This window comes from Falco rusticolus, chromosome 9 (assembly GCF_015220075.1).
Source record: "Falco rusticolus isolate bFalRus1 chromosome 9, bFalRus1.pri, whole genome shotgun sequence".
NCBI classification, from domain to species: domain Eukaryota; kingdom Metazoa; phylum Chordata; class Aves; order Falconiformes; family Falconidae; genus Falco; species Falco rusticolus.
The window spans coordinates 48057944-48074305 of NC_051195.1; the positions used below are offsets into that span (position 1 = coordinate 48057944).

The 16362-nt window shown below is 56.9% G+C and overlaps 1 protein-coding gene across 6 annotated transcripts in view; it reads right to left on the reverse strand.

Moving 5' to 3' along the window:
- RXRA (retinoid X receptor alpha) overlaps positions 1-16362 on the reverse strand; it is a 118615-nt gene that overhangs the window by 38946 nt on the left and 63307 nt on the right. For all 6 annotated transcript variants that reach the window (XM_037399377.1, XM_037399376.1, XM_037399378.1 and 3 more), the window contains one exon: positions 1494-1759. In XM_037399377.1, the coding sequence (XP_037255274.1) occupies positions 1494-1703 (210 nt within the window). In that variant the 5' untranslated portion in view covers positions 1704-1759. Of the gene's footprint in view, positions 1-1493; positions 1760-16362 lie in introns of those variants that run through there.

Here is a 16362-nt window from a genome sequence, read left to right on the forward strand (position 1 = left end):
GGAAAACCACTTAAGACAAGTCCCTGAACAGAGGATGGGGACTTGCACCGTGCTGAAGGCTGGAGCCACCGCGCTGCTAGCTCATTCCCCAGCACCGTCTGACCATGCTCTCAATTCCCCTTTCTGCCCTATGTCTCTGCTTTATTTCGGTTCCCCCAGCTCACTGGTCCCCAAAGCAAACCGCACCTTATAATTGACGCTGGAGGTGCATCACCCCTTCCCCCTTTTCTCCCCAGCTCGTGGCTAACCCCTGTGTTGCTTCACATCCCCCCTTCCAGCTCCTTCCCCACCATTCTGGTGTTCTTGCTGCTAATTTTGCTTTGGCCACCCGTTCACAGGCACCATTACAGTTCCCCTTCCCTTGGCCACAGAATGGGATGCGGCGTGTCCACCCCACTCACCTCCCACAGCAGGGAGCGGGACCCAGCGGGATCCAGCCACACCGGGCTGCAGGGTGCAGGTCCCCCCACATCTGTGGGGGTCACAGGCCAGATCCTGCATGGCAGAAGCCCATCAAAAGGCAAATAAAGCTGCCGCCTCTCCGGCCGGCATGGGGATGCTGCGTCCTGGGGAAGCTGCCTGGGGGTCCCCAGGGATGGGACTCAGTGGCACAGCCCTCCCCAGCCCTGGGTAGAAAGACCTGTTATCTCTGGAAATAAATCAGGCCAATATTTAAAAATAAAGGTGCCGGCAGGTGCTTGACTCCCAGAGAGGGCTTGGAATAAATAAACCCGCAGCAAGTGGCAGGTGGTGGCCAATTCCTTAATCTGCCCTTTTACTAAACATATACCGAGCGAGCAGCCAGCAACAGGTGGCAGGGGCTGGCCAACGCGCCCCGATCTTGCTATTTTTAAAAAGAGCTTATCTCTCTGTAGTTGGAGGTTTTTTACATAATCTTCAGCCGGCAAATGCTAGTCCTTCCCCTGCAGGGAGAAAGGGGCAGCGGGCAGGGGACCCCTTGGCCCGTGCCATGGGGACCATGCGCTGGCCCTGGAGGGGACACGCTGATTCCCAGGGAGGGGATGGGACTGCTCAGGGGAGAAGCACAGGGTGCAGACAGCCCTAGGGTGGCTCTGCTCCTGCCAGAGCTACACCAGCCCCCGGGTGACCCAGGGGTAGTCACTGCTCGCCTTTCACCCCCAGCTTGGGGACAAATAGGGCAGGACTGGAGGGGACAAGTGATGGGAGGGGATGGATGGCCAGCCGTGCTGGTCCCTCAGAGACCACCCAGGGCAGCCCCAAAGGCAGCCGCAGACACCCAGCTCTGGCCAGAGCAGCAGGATGCCTCTGGCTTATTTTCCCCCTTGTGCTTCTGCTTTTTGCCTCCCTTCGGCGCCTGCCCGCGCTGGGGTTTATCTCCCTGTGCTTGCCGGCTCAGTGAGCCAGGGCTTGCAGCCAGGAGACCAGAGCCAGTTCTGGATTGGGAAACCCATCGAGGTGGCTTCTCCCCAGCCGAACAGAGAGCAGTGACAACCCTGCCACCTTCCCCTTACCTGTGGGCTGCTGGTGCCGAATCCCAGGCTAGGGGTGGAGGGGACGGACATTGAGTGCGGGCCCATGGGGGAGCTGATGACGGAGAACGGAGGTCCCATGCCATTGATCGGCGAGCTCAGGGTGCTGATGGGCGAGTGGAGCTGGCCCGGGGAGCCCAGTGAGGAGCCGATGCCCGGCCCAATGGACGGGTGGAGGGATGGGGTGGCCATGGGCCCCCGGCTCGTGGGAGAATTCAGGGACGTGGAATTGACTTGGTTGGAGAAATCTGCAAAGGAAGAAAGAGAGAAACGAGGCTGAGTCTCCCATCCAGGACAGGCTCTGACATACAGCCGCAGCAAGCCCTGAGCAGCAGCCCCCCGCACCCTGCCGAGGGGCTGCTCTTCAACCTGCCCCTGAAATTCCCAAGGCATCCTCCATCTTTCAAAACCACCTTCTGCTGGAGCACCTCTGCAGGTGTTAAGACACTGAGAGCATTTCTGCCTGGACAGCCTGTCACCACTGCCCTCCTCCAGGTCGCCCACCCACTGCACCCCAGCTCTAACTCTGCCACGGAGGCAGCATCTCTGCTCCAGCTGATGATGCACGGGTAGCGACCCCACCACAGATGCCCTCTGTGCTGCAGCATAATCCAGATTTATCACAGCATGGCAGGGACAGGCCATGCACGGGGAGCGTGGAGGGGCTGTGTGCCTGGCAGCACCTGCACACTGCAGTGGTGGGGAGGACAGTTTATAGAATCATAGAATCATTTCGGTTGGAAAAGACCATTGAGATCTTCAAGTCCAACTGTTAACCCCGCACTGCCAAGTCCAGCACTAAGCCACGTCCCTAAGCACCACATCTACGCATTATTTAAACACCTCCAGGGATGGGGATTCTACCATCTCCCTGGGCAGCTGGTGCCAATACCTGGCCACCCTTTCAGTGAAAAACTTTTTCCTAATATCCAATCTAAACCTCCCCTGGTGCGAAGAGGGGTGGTGAGAACTTGTCTGTGCATTGCACATGTGCTTTGTGTGTCTGTCCAGGGCACCAGCATGCCATTGGGATGCCTGCATGTGCCAGCACGGAGGAAGATGCCTGCCTGCCACGTGGGTACCAGTGGGCACCTTTCTGCCGGCAGCAGCGGCTGGGCTGTGTCCGCTGGCACCCCAGCAGCTCCCCCGTCCTGGGGGAGCAGGAGGAGGAGGGGCGGGAAGAGGGGGTTAAAAATAGACTCCAATTCTCCCAAGAGGAGACATGGAGCCATTCCTGGCACATTTCCTCCTCATCCTGTCACGCTGCTTGCAAAACAATCCCGAGCGAGGAAGGGGCTGACTCGTGGCCCCCCGGCAGGCTGCAAGGAGGAGCTGCCGGAAGGCAGCAGGGACCGGGGACTGGAAGGCAGTGGGGACAGGGGCCCTGTGGCATTGCCACCGCTCACCCCAACATCCACCGGGACCCCCAATTCACACCAGCAAACACTGGCCCAGAGAGGGGCAGGCACCCACATGGCCAATTGGCCAGGGGCTGTTCATGGCAGGGCTGGGAGCCACTGCTTTTGGCTACAAGCCCCAGAGTTAACTAAATTCTGGGAAATACTGTCTTCAGTCACCTGTATGGGGTCAGCTATCTCCCCAGGGGTTTGGAGCAATTAGCATACAAATGTTACACAGTGGGAAACCCACTTGCTGAACCCAAAGCCCAGCCCCAGCAATCTTCCTTGAAGATCACCAATCCTGGTTGGGAAACCCCAGCACAAGGAAGCAAAGGCCCAGCAAGGCAGCAATGCTCCTCTCACAAAGCCATGCACCCAGCATCCCACCGCCGCACCCAGCATCCCACCACTGCACCCAAAGCCCCATCACTGCACCCAGCATCCCACCGCTGCACCAAAAGTCCCACCACTGCACCCAGCATCCCATCATTGCACCCAAAGCCCCATCACAGCGCCCAGCATCCCAGCGCTGCACCAAAAGTCCCACCACTGCACCCAGCATCCCATTGCTGCACCCAGCATCACACTCCTGCACCCCACATGGTCACACCTCCCCCCCCAGCACCTCCCCTCCAGCCTTGAAGCATTCAGCCCCATCCCTGCCTTGTGTGGGTGCTGGTGGGGCGCAGGGACCGCCAAGGTTTTCTCCCGGGAAGAGCCACTGCCATGGGCAGCCATGCTGTCCTGGTGCCCAGAGCCCCCTGTGGCACGTGCCCCCCCCACGCAACCCAGCCGTCGCCAGCACGCCCCTGATGTGCCGTCCCCACCGCAGGTGTAACAGAATTACACACGCCACGGGAGAGGCTCGCTCCCTGCACAGATAATTCCTTAAATCCCCAGACAAGAGCCAGAAGTAGGATCCCTGGGCCAGAGAGCAAAGGGGGCTTGGATGCAAAAATGGGGATTAGGCTCCAGGGTGCTGCCAGTTCCCTCTGCCTGGGTGTCCTGTTCCATCTGAGACAGGCAGAGGGGACATGCACCCGGACCCTGTGTCCCTGCCAGGTGCCAGCGTTGATGCCGAAAGGAGCACGCCGGGACCACCCGCCCTGGCAGGCATCTCTGTGGCCAGGGCAGAGGCGAGCATCCCTGTCCCTGTGGGGCTGGCCTCGCCATCGGCTCTCGCAGGATGTTGATATAAAACAACCACCGGCCACCACGTCACCCGCAGCTGAGTGACGTGCGGGCGGCACAACAGGAACCCCGGGAAATTCCTCAAGGCTTCGTGGTCTGCTCCTGGGGTTTAGCACAGCGGGACAGAGTGATTCCTGGCTCTCTGCTTTTTGGTGGAGTGGGGCCAGGTGCTGTGGTGGGCTCTGGCAAGCCGGGGTGTAGCCATGCCCCCACCGCCGTCCTGGGTCTGGGGGGAAAGGCGGGAGCTCATCCTGCAGCAATTGTGTGTCTGGGTACGGGGTCCCAGCCAGCTCTAATCTGGCCGACCCCCAAAACCAGCTGCTAGCCAACGTGATGGACGGGACACCTTCCAAGGATGCGCTGGATCCCTTGGCCAGAGGAAACAGGCACTTGACCTGCCGGCAAAGGGAAGGCAGCGAAGCACAGTCCTTCCTTTTAAAAGATCCTGAATATTTAAGGCAGGAGAGGTCACAGGCAGGTTACTGGCGACCGGCCCGTGCCTACTCAAGCACATCAGAAAGCAAAGCACGTGCGGGGCCAGCACCTCTCCCAAAATACCCATCCCCTGGGTACCATGGGAGCTCCCCATCCCCAGGCATCCCACGCCTCCCAGCCGGCTCCCCGCACCCATCCTGTTTACATGCTTTGCTTTCCCCACAGACACGATCCCCGGCACCCAGCGAGGAACTGGGTGTGTGTGGTAGGGGTTGGTCTGGAGAAAATAATTCAGGCAACAACAACAGAAAGGAAAGGAGGCGAGAGGAGGACTAACCCTGCACTGAACAGGCCTGCCAGGGAGAAGCCTGTGCAGGCACGGACACATTTGGGTGTGTTTTCACCCAAAACCTTTGGCCAAACGCTCTGAAATCTGAACCAGACCTGAACTTCTTGAGAGCACCATGACTCAAAGCCCAGTTCAAAGCAAGCCCTTGGACTCTGGGATGTTCCCAGTCCTCATAAACACACCTTCTCCTCTGCAGCCCAAACCCCAGTGCAACAGCGGCAGCCGTGGGAAACATTTACCCTCAGCCAACCGGCAAATATGGAAAAGGGTTTGGGTTTGGGGTTTGGGTTTTTTGGCTTAGCAAAATGAAGAGTCCACCTCAGGCAACTCAGCGCAGATGCTGCCAGCCCCCAGGTGAAGGGTCAGTGCTCCCAGCAGGGAGATGCATTTGGGGAAAATAACGACTCGAGGTGGAGAGGTGGGGATGTAGAGCTGGACAGGAGAAGTCTGCCCGCCTCACTCATCACAGGCATCCTATAGGACCTGGAATGCTAAAGGAACGCTAGCAAAAAACAATCTGAAAAGGAGAAAAAGCCTAGATTGAGGAAATAGCCTTAATAGAAACAAATAAACCCCCAAACTGATGCATACCACTTGGACTGCAGCAAACAGGAGACCTATTTTCCCAAACACATTTTCAGTTCAAGTGGTGTGAGACTATTCATTTTTCTTGCATAGTTTTGCCATTTAAAGCCGTTGTGTGTGACTATCTCTTGACCAAAATAAACTGTGCTGGTTTCTAAATAAAATAAATAAATAAATAAACTCCTTAAAGCATTTCCCCTCTTGCCGCACCCATAAATTGCAGCTATTTTCTCTGTGTGTCCTTTGTTTAAAACACAACGACCTCTATATATCTTATAAGATGCCCCATGGCAGTTGGGAGATCAGAACGAGAGCTCTTTGGCAGCTAAGGAATTTGCAGTGAAGCTCCTTTTCTTTCTCAAAAACCATGAGCCCGCGAGCCAGAAAATCTGGATGGGAATTTTTCCCAACGAATATGACATTTAGGGCAGAGCCCCAGGATCCAGCTCAAGCGGCCAAGCCAGGCGGCGGTGCGGAGCCATGCGCACACCTTCAGCTCTCCTCCACAGCAGGGGAAGACGATTCAGCTGAAACCATCACACAGAGACTAGAGCCAGCGGGTTTTGATCTGGCCTCCAGATAAGGAGCCTGAGTCTTGTTTTTCTGGCACGGTGCTCGTCGCTGCCCTTTGCCTTAGCAGATACCTGTCCTTGCAAGATCTCTTTTGGATGCCGTCACCCCTGCTTCACAGCTGGGGAAACCAAGGTATCGGGAGAGCGATGCTCCTGATGAGGCAGTGGCCCCACCGGCAGACACAGACGCCACAAGTAGGGCACAGGCTTACGTGACCTTCAGCAAGGTCATGCAGGAATCTGGAGCCAAAGCTGGGAATAGATCCTGGCTATTGCAAGACACAGGCTAGCATCACGACTGCTGAATCAACCTTCCTCGTATTTTTATTTTCTCTCCTGCCTCCGTGACAGACAGCAATCTCTTACCTACTATTAATTTTCAATAAGAGAAGAAAACATCTTCATGAAACATTTGTCCCCATCCTCACCTGGCTGCATGAGACACTCAGACCAGGTAGACAATGTCCCTGGGCAGCCTCACTGCTGTTTTCCATCCCCTTGGCATCCTTGGGGCCAACAGCCGAAACCTCCAGTTTGGCCCAGCAAACATCCATGTCTGGATGCAGCCTGGGCGGGCAGGTTTAGACCCATGGGAGCGCTGAAAGCATCCAACCACGCCACCAGCCCTCGCAATACTTCCCTGTTGCATTTCACCATCCAGTGCAGGGGACTCAAGTGTTGCTGCTTGGCCAGGGTACGTCCACAGCAGCCTGACAGCTAACAACAGCTTTTGCTGATATGGCAACACCAAGAAGGGCTGTGATTTTAACATTTCAGGACCACAAAATGGCCCAGAGCAGAAACTATTACAACAGCACAGAGGTGCTTTTTTCCCAGGATAGCTCATTTGTACCAGAATAAACTGTACCAGCATAAGCTTTCACCAGTATAATCTTCATTTATGCCTAAGAGGCTTTGCCAGTAAAACTACAGTGACCTAGCTCTGCTGGAAAACCTTTTCTCCCATATCCAGGGAGTTTACTCAGCAGCTCAGTGGCTCGGCACTCTGCTTCGGAGAGGGGAAGTTAAAAAAAAACCAAACATATCTCACAGCACAGACTCCTGGAGCCATACTTTTCTGCAGTCGAGGAGGGTTGGGGACCCAGGACACAACCCCACAGCCCAGCTGAGTGGGATCAGAGGGGTCTGCAGGCACCCCACGGCTCCAGGGAGCCACCACGGTGCAAGTGCCCCACGCGCCCAGCCCTGACGCCAGCCGAGATTTGGAAAGCCGCCCGCATCCCCCAGCTTCCGGTTTTGGTGGTGTTTTTTTTTATTTTATTTTTTCCCCCTCAGCACCTCTTCCTCCGTAATCAGAAAGCAGATCAATTCTGGGTATTAAACAGCAGGAAATTCTAAATTTGGGTTGCCACTCCCTTCCTTAAGTCAGCCCTCCACGTTAGGGCTTTGCAGTGCTGTGGGGCCACGTTTGCAGGGGATCAGGACCAGCAGCTGAGATCACGCTTTTGGAAACACCCTCCTCCTCTGCTCTCCAGCGTCTCTTTGGTGTTGACCAGGTTCAAAACTCTTGACACCCAAATGCACAGGAATCTGCACGTAAATGCAGGGCACTGAGCCCTGCGAGCACTGTTCTTTCTTTCCGTGCCTCTGTGGGTGGTGAGTTTCCCTGAACAAACTCGGTAGTGAAAATCACCGTCCGTTTGCTCTCACTCCTCAAAAGCAGTGAAGAAATCGCCCCGTTTGCTTTCCATCCAAGGAACCTCAAATGATGGAGGTTTCCACCTCCCTTCCTTTCGCCTTCCCCGGTGCAGCCAGCACAGCAAACCAAGGCACCACCGGCGAACAGCCTGCACCCACCTACGAGGCGGGATGCTGACAGCAACGGGCAGGCAGCAAATCTGGGCAGGACACGACAGTTTGACCGTAGTTTCCATTTGAAAATCGCCATGGTAATACAGTGACCACAAGAGGTCAGGTCCTCACTTTTGTCCCTGATCAAAACTCACAGAGAGTATGTTTACAGCGGATGAATTTAAATAGCCCCTGGCCTACAATCTTGAGTAAGTCTGCTCTCAATTTATACCAGCGCAGCTGAGAACTGAAGCAAGGATGGAGCAAGAACCGCCTCGTCCCCTTCCAGTGCTGGCTGCTGCCGTGGACCTGACAGTGCCCGACTTGGGCAAACTCAGGAGGCTGACCCACACGGTGCATGTGGCTGTCACCCCAGAAAAGCACCCCTGGATCCAAGAGACAAGCATCATCTCGTGGCCCAAGCATATTAAACTGCACTTATAGCACCTTGCCCAGCAAGGAGAAGCAACTGATCCCCTTAAACCACTCAGGTGCCAGGCGTGTGGCAGGGGCATCCCTGGGAATGGACATCCAAAGGTGTCAGAAGAAGCAGCTGTATGTTATCCGTACATCCCTTCTGAGCACTGCTGCCACAGCTATAGGTAAAAGGGTGCAGGAGCACTGGTCCACAGCGCAATCAAGCGTGTTGGTCCTCAGTAGCTGCGATTTCACCAAAAAATAACTTGAATTGCGGGGTTTTTTTTTACATTTCTGGACCTGAGTACAAAGACAAATCCAAGAACATCCCTCACAGCCCCCCCCTTCGCCCCCCCCCCCGAAGCCTGCACGGGAGACAGCACACAGAAATGTGTCTTTTTGCAGGCATTTAAAAGTGCAAATGCCTTATGTTTGGGGCTTGGTGAACGTGCAGTTTCTCTTCAGGAACCTGCTCCGAGGTTTGGGAGAGTTCCTTCAGCTGCGATCAGCACTTTCCCCTGAGAAGTGCCAGGAGATGCTGTGGCGGTTTGAGCCACACTGAGATGGTGAGAAACACAGTTTCGGCTGCTCTCTGCTCCAGGTGGGTTCTTCCTCCCGCTGGCTTTCACTTTGACCAAACTAAAACCTCAAAGCCACACAGCTTCTCATCCCTGCTCCCCTCTCCCACCCGAGCCAGCCAAAACCTGCCAGCAAGAGCTGCCAAACCCAGCAGAGGCGCGTTTTGGGGCTTCGAGCCCAGCATTGGGGTCCCCTTCCAGGGGGTTTCCTTGGCTGGAGGAAATTCAGCAGCACCTCTCTGCGTGCTGCCAGCCTTGCAGGCGATGGGCAGGCATTAGCTACTGCCTCCTGCCAGCATTCCGCTTTATGGGCTTGACAGGCTGTGGCATGAGATTACGGTGCCCAAGAGCAGCTTTTCCACTGCACTCTGCACGCCAACCCCTCCTTCCCGCAGCCTGAGCCCCTGCTGCCACCGCTCAGGGAAACCTCAGGTCTCCTCTCAGAAGCTGAAGGGGAAGAAGCAGTGCAAAAGCATCCTATCGCCGGGCCAAGGGGTTCTCCAAAGTGGTTCCCACCCCAAACCTCATAGCAGCACTCCACGGAGCGGGCAGCATCCCTACCCCATGGGGCAGAGCTGGGACACCTCTGTCCCTGCAGCTCCAACACTCGTTCTCCCTCTCTGCCCTATTTTATTTTCTCCTCTGAATGCAGCTTTGCAGGTAACATCAGACCTCCCCAGCACCAAGGAGAAAGACGACTATGTGGTCGTGTGGACTCAGGCTGGCAAGTGCTGGGTGGCGTTTGGGGGGTCTCTCCCCAGGCAACCTGCGTGGATGACCACAGGCTCACCAGTACTCCCATTTTCTGGCTTAAAGCACCGCAAGGTCACCTTTGGGAGACACTCACCCCTAACTCACCCCATCGCCTGCTACAGCCCGGATGCCCAGAGGTCTGGTGATCCCCCACCACAGGACCCACAGCAAAAAATGGGATGCTTCTGCCTGATGCTTCCGCGCCAGCATGGATCGGGGGGAGCAGCCCCACTGCAGATGTGTGTGCACAGGGGGGGCACAGACCCCACACCGGGGCTGACCAAGCATGCTCAGCGCTGGCATGCGGGCTCATTTTGCCTTTTTTTTTGCCTTTAAAACCCCATCCTACCCTCTCAGAAGCCCTCTATAAGCACATCCCGCTCCCGGAGCCCCTGGCAGAGCTGGAAGCCTGCAAGGGCTATTCCCGTCTCTGAGGGGGAAGGACTCAAAAAGAGGAATTTTCCAGAAGCCGCTCTCCCTGCAAGCTGCCATGTCACCAGAGGAAACGCTCGCAAACGCCTCTTCCTCCAGCGCTCCCGGCTTCCTGCTCCGACGCACCCCCATCACCACCCATCTCCCCCACCCGCGGCGGACCCCCCACCCATATTTTCTTCCGTTTGCCCCTCCCAAGCAGACGGGGCAGGCTCCGAGACCCCCTCGGCGTGGAGAAAGTAAAAGCAGGAAGCGTGGGCAAGCGGGAGAGCGTTGACATATGGAAAGTGTGAGGAGCCCCTCGGAGAGCAAAGGGGGAGGCGAGCCCAGGGGAGGGGAGCGGGCAGCGCAGCTCGGCTCTCCCCAGCCTGGCAGTGGTGGGTGGAGGGGGAGGGTGCACCCAGGCAAACAAGGATTCTGCTGATAAAGCAAATGTGACTCAATCACATGCTTGTGCAAAGATGTCACAACAGTCCTGAGAAATTACAGGCTCCTATTTCATCCCTCAAGGGCCAGCGCTGTCCTTGCTCTTACAATGCGCTCTGTTCTGCTGTCAGCGGCTCAGCGAGTGCCCCTAATTTACTGGCTGGGAACCCGCTGCAGGAACAGGCAATAATAGGTGCAGTGTAGTGTCACTGCCAGGGCTCCTGGGCTGGCAGTGGTGCCGGGAGGCGTCTGCTGAAGGACTCAACGCGGCAGCTCTTTTCAGCTCCTGCCATCGCAGCCCGAAGCGGGGGCTGTCCGGCCCCTCCAAGCCCGGCGCTTTTTGGGGTACAGGTGTTGCCTGGCACATGGCAGCGGGATGGGGGCTGCTGCCCCCCACCCGGCTCTCTGCCCCAAACATGGCGGTGGTAGGAGCTCCTGAGCAAACCCCGCTTGGGGTGGCATCTCTCCATCTTCCGGGGTGCCCCCATGCACCCCCAAAAGGGAAGTCTGGGGGACCCAGACTTCACTCCCAAAGCACAAAGGCTGAGCCCTTGTCACTGCAATTGTCCCCTGTCACTAACCTGCCCCAAACACAACCAGAAGCAAAGCAGGCCATGCTGAGAGGGGACTTGGACCTGCTGGCACCCTTCCAGCCTCCAAAGAGCATCGGTGAAGCCAAAAATGCAGCAGAAGATGCTAACAGAGGGGAAGATGCTCCCTCTGTTCTGCAAAGATGGAGAGCTGCACCTGGGGGTCCCTTCAGCCTTCCCTGACGGGCATCACCAGCGTGGGCACAGGGTGCTGGTGGCACCCAGGTGCCTCCCTACGTCCACCTGTCCTCTCGCAGGAACTGGGGAGCTCTGCTTGAAGCCCCTCCCCCGCCCTGCCCACGCTGACCTTCGCAGCCTCCCTGACTCCATCCCGTTCTCCGAAAAGAGCACGGTGAGAGCAAAAGCGCAGTGGTCCCGCAGGTTGCTGAAGCTCATTATGGCCTTTTAATTACATTCAATTGCAGTTTTATGGGTTTACGGGCAAATTGGAAGTGAATTTGAAATTAGAATTGCCCTTGAGGGGGTGCTACGCTCTGAGCTATGAAAAACCAAGCAGGATCCAGTGAGACGCAAGGGGAGCTCGAAAGCATTAGTCTTGCTCTAGCAGAAAGAGAAGTTTCGTCTCACGTCGAAGCTCCCCCAGGACCTCGTGGCAACGAGCCGCACACGTGGCACGTGCCAGGGCCGCCAGCGAACCCGGATCACACGCTGCCCCACATCATTGCACCCCAGCAGCCGGGTCCCTTCCCCATGCTGCGCTCCCGACAGCGGGATGGATGTGAGGAAGGGTCTCAGACTTGGAGCTAAGCAAGCTCCCCTGCTAGGGAAGCTGCTGCCTTGAGCCCTAAAATACTCCCCTCATCTCTCAATCCCTCAAAACGCTCCAAGCAGGCAGGGGAAGAAGCAGCCCAAAGCGTGCCATGACGCAGGGCTGAGAGCTCTGGTGAAGGGGAGCTCCCGGCTCTGAATTGGGGCTGCCGACCCCCAGGGTCAGAGGGGACGCTCCGCTCCCCACGAGCCATGCCCATGGCTGGGTTACAGCCCGCTGCGGGGCTCACAGCCCGGGGGGCAGTAATAAATGGCCCCGCTGCTTCCCACGGCGTCACCCCTTGGGATGTGCCGCTGCCCTGCCTGCCGGCAGCTGGCGAGGGGACCCCACGCCTCTCCGTATTCTCCCTCCAGGGATCTGGGATGAGCCAGATCCCAAAGACCAGGTGGGAGAGCAGCCCAGCGGCTCTCCCTGCCACCAGCTTTGAGATCTGGGGGCTAAACCACATCCTTCCCCCTTACTAACAGCTCCTAGAGGTGCAGAACCCAGAGATGCCGGGGGCAGTGCCACATCCACCCTGTGTCTGCCAATTACCGGGATGGACCAGAGGTGCTGGCAGGAGAGACAGCACCTCCACACTTCCGAGTCAGTGCTGAGAGCAATCGCTGGCCCACATCTCTTTAAAAGGTCCCACACTGGATGTGCAGGATCCATCCAATGGGACAAGCTCCATCCTTGGGGTCTGAGGCAGCAGGAGGAGGTGAGAGGGGGAGGATACGGCCACGTATTGCGGATTCCCTTCTGCGTCTGGCTTCCAGGAACAACGGCCTACAAACCACCAGCCAGACGGATTATATTACGGTGCTGTGCGCGTGCATTAATCCAGATTTGAGATAATTACAGTCATTCACTTGGCATAATGGGCTTTAATTGATCCAACGCGGCTGGCGCTGGTGTTCGCTGCCAGTGTGCAGCTGGCATCCCAACACCCCGAAGCTGCACTGCCACCAGCCACACCGCGACCAGCAAAAGGCAATGCCACTAACTGGTTTTGCACAAACCCAGTTTTCCGGAAAAAGAGGTATGGTAGTTTTCCTCAGGAGATGCTGGATGACAGCAAGTGACCACAAGGCCACATGGGTCTTCCCATCCCTCAGCTGAGACACAGCAAGCCTGGCTTGGGCATGAGGTGTCTCACCTGGTCAGGAGAGATCTTATGTGCATCCAAGTGGGATGAACCATCCCTCCAGAGGGCTTCACTGCTGGGAGCTGTGCAAGGGCAGCCCATGGGAACACCATTTTCCAAGCCTCCTTGGAGAAATGCCCACCTCCCAGCTCATGCTTGGCATTAGGTCGGTCAACAGACGCCTGGAATTCCCTTCCCACCAGCATTTTTGTGCTTTAATGCTCACAGAGCACAAAGAGCTGGAAACCCAGATGGGCAAAGGATCCTAAGGTCCCAAAACAGCCAGCCGTTCCCATCTTAGCTCCTTCTCCACATCTCCACCAATGACTGGAGCACGCTCCAGAGCCAGCCGCTTGCCTCAGAGACAAACCACCCACTTTATCCACTGCAGCTGGAGGTCCAGGGGAAGGAGCCCGAGAACTGGGTGCCTACCCAGGAAGGTGCTGGATAAGATAGGGATGGCAGCTGCCAGAGCCGGGTCACCTTCAATAAAAGGAAGTTCCCTCTGGAAACTAGAGGGCACACATGTTTTTTCAGGAGAAAGCATCTGCCTCCAGTCTTACGTGATCCCCCTGGATTCAGTAACACCCACTGGCCAGGAGGGAAGGTTTAAGCCCCCTCGGCGCCAGCCGTGTGGCCAGCGGGATGGGCAGGCAGGGTCAGTGGGCTGCTCCCCCTTCCCGGGTGACAGAAGAGGCTTCAGAAAGTCTTTCCCCATCCCAGCAAGGTTGCAGCAAAGGACGGTCTGCCTGCAAGCTGTCTTTGGGTTTGAGTTTCTGGTTCAAATCCAAAGCTAATTAGGCTGTGCCAAGTCCAATCAGATAGCCTCAGCTAATTGAGCTCGGCATGGTTGGGTCAATGTCCAGCGGGTCTCCGCGTTCCAGGCGTTTCATCAGTCCACAGATAACTGTGAGGGCCTGGGAAGGGGAAGGACCCCTACAAAAATGTTCACTTCACGTATAGTCAGAGCCTTTCCCTGCTGGAACTGCATATGGCCCCAGGTTAAACCCGCGGATGCTGCCAGCATCGTCCTCGTGCCTGAGGAACCCCAACGGATGAAGATGCCCCAGCAGCAACGCTGCGGCAGGGCTCACAGTGAGCGAGCGGAGGATGAAATAGGGCGACTGTCCCCTATGCTCTGGTGTGCATCTCTCACGGTGTCACCCCGAGACCAGGCGCTTGGTGAGCTATACCACATGCCATACATCACCCGGGCAGCAGACCCACCAAACCATACAGCAAGAACAAACCAGCTAAATTCCCAGCCACGCTGGCTACTGAAAAACCAGTGACACTAATGGGGCACTGCATGCTCCACACGCTCCACACGTCTACCAATGTTCCCTCCAAAGCTGGCTTAGATGTGCGATGTGCCTGCACCAGACTGCAGGCTCCAGGCTCCAGAAGTAGGGTTTTCCCAAGCCAACACCGCGGCTCTGCGAGCCAACGTGGCTGCTGACACGCGGTCAGCAGCGGCTCCCAGACATGCCTGGGCACCGTGACCTGGCTGCAGCCGGGCCAGGAGCAGACGGAGGACTGCAGGGCAGCCAAGCGCTGGTCTCAGGGCGAGCAGCGAGGCAGCCGTAGCGAGTGCCAGGGCAGGAACCGAGCTGGACAGGAGCATTTTGCTCCCACGAGCAGGTCGGAGCTGTGGAAAAGCCCCACGCAGACCCACAGGCAGATGCACGGTTGAACCCAGCAGCTGAGGCTGCTCCCAAGGCTGCGGGGCGTTTACTCCAGCTGCCAAGTACCCCCGTGCCTGCCTGGCAGCCGGCAAGTGACTGCACCCCAGGGCAGAGCGCTGGGCGCGAGAGCAGAGGAGGAGAGGGGCTTTGAGGAAGCCCTTCCTTGGGCAGTTATCAGAGCTCTGCCAGCTCCAGACTTCCACAGCAGATTATGGTGAGGAAAATGACAATGTCCAGCTTCCTAAAAACCATGTACTGCCTTTTTTCCTCCAACCCTGCCTTCGCTTTCAGGCCCGAGCATCATCCACCTGGGCAGGAAGATGGCAGCCTCGATCTCTGCGCCGGCAGCGGGAACACCGAGCGCAATCCCTGCGTCCGCCCCCTCCACCTCCGGCTGCTGGGGAAAGGCTGTTCCTCTTCAGCTGACAAATAGATGAGACATTTCATTAATAAACCTCAGCTTCTCCTAACACTTCTGATTACGATCTCTGTTTGGATCCGTGCTCATATTACATGTTCGTCTCAATTATATATTCCCTTCTCTTTAAATCCCCACTTATCTCCCTTACCACGTAAATCACAGAGTGGGCTCTGTTGGTTTTTTTTTCCCTGCCTGCCTGCCTAACTTTCCCTGCTCCAACAGCAGTTAGAAAACAAACAGCAATTTAAACTGCAGTGTCTCCAGATAGCCTTCGAGCTGAGCCCCCAGCAAACCCATCCGGGGGTGGGGGGCTGACATGGGTCCTGCAGAGCCCCCTGCCAGTGCTCGCCTCCAGCCCCACAATGTTTGCAAAACACACTTATTTACTTCTTTCTCAGCCTGGGCCAAATCCTTACTTGGGCTTCCTGGGGACATCTTCCCCCACGAGGTCCTCGGTCCAGCCCGAGCAGAGCATCGCTGCACTGGGTTACGAAATGCTGGCCGGAGCGGCAGTGCAGGGAGAGCCCAGGCTGGCTCCCTCCCCACTGCCCCACATCCCTCTGGCAATTAAGGCAATTGCTTGCATGGAAACCTAATTATATTAGGGAAGTATTTAGTAATTTTTAACTGTTTGGCTCAGCTCGGCTCCCTCCCCTTCCTGCATACCAGCAGTACCGGGCAGAAGTTGCAGCACTGGATTTTCCTCCTCTCCCGCAGCAGCTTTTAAGAGCGAGGAAGAGGAGCAAGCAAGATGGTGTGATGGGCAGGCAGCAGGATGGGTGGCCCTGGCTGAGCCAGGGAGTCTCCCACTGCCCTCTGGCCCTGCAGCCGTTTGCCTGCAAGGTCAGTATGGGATGGCCGTGCCCCACAAGCGTGAATGCCCAGCCCTCGCATGCAGTGGCCTCGCGATGCCACCATCAGAAAGATGCTCCATGGTCCTCTGCTTACAGCACTTGGCAACCCACTGCACCAGGTGGGTGGCCAGCCCCTGACGTGTTGACCACCTCAACTGCAAATTCAACACCCCAGCTGTAAGGTTTTGGTGTGCCTGTGCTCTGGATGTGTCTCCATCCTCCACAGGTCACTGCTGTGGCAAAAGCCCAGGTGGGCAAGTGCGCAGCAGAGGCACCACTACCCAGAGACCAGGAGCTCCCACCAGGCACCCGCCCTGTGCCCAAGGCACCCTGGAAAAAATTACATCCCCAGGAGCATCTGGGTCCTGTTTGCACAGGGACCACAGGCAGCACTGCAGGAGCCCACCATGAAGAGTGCTGCACCACAGAGAGCTT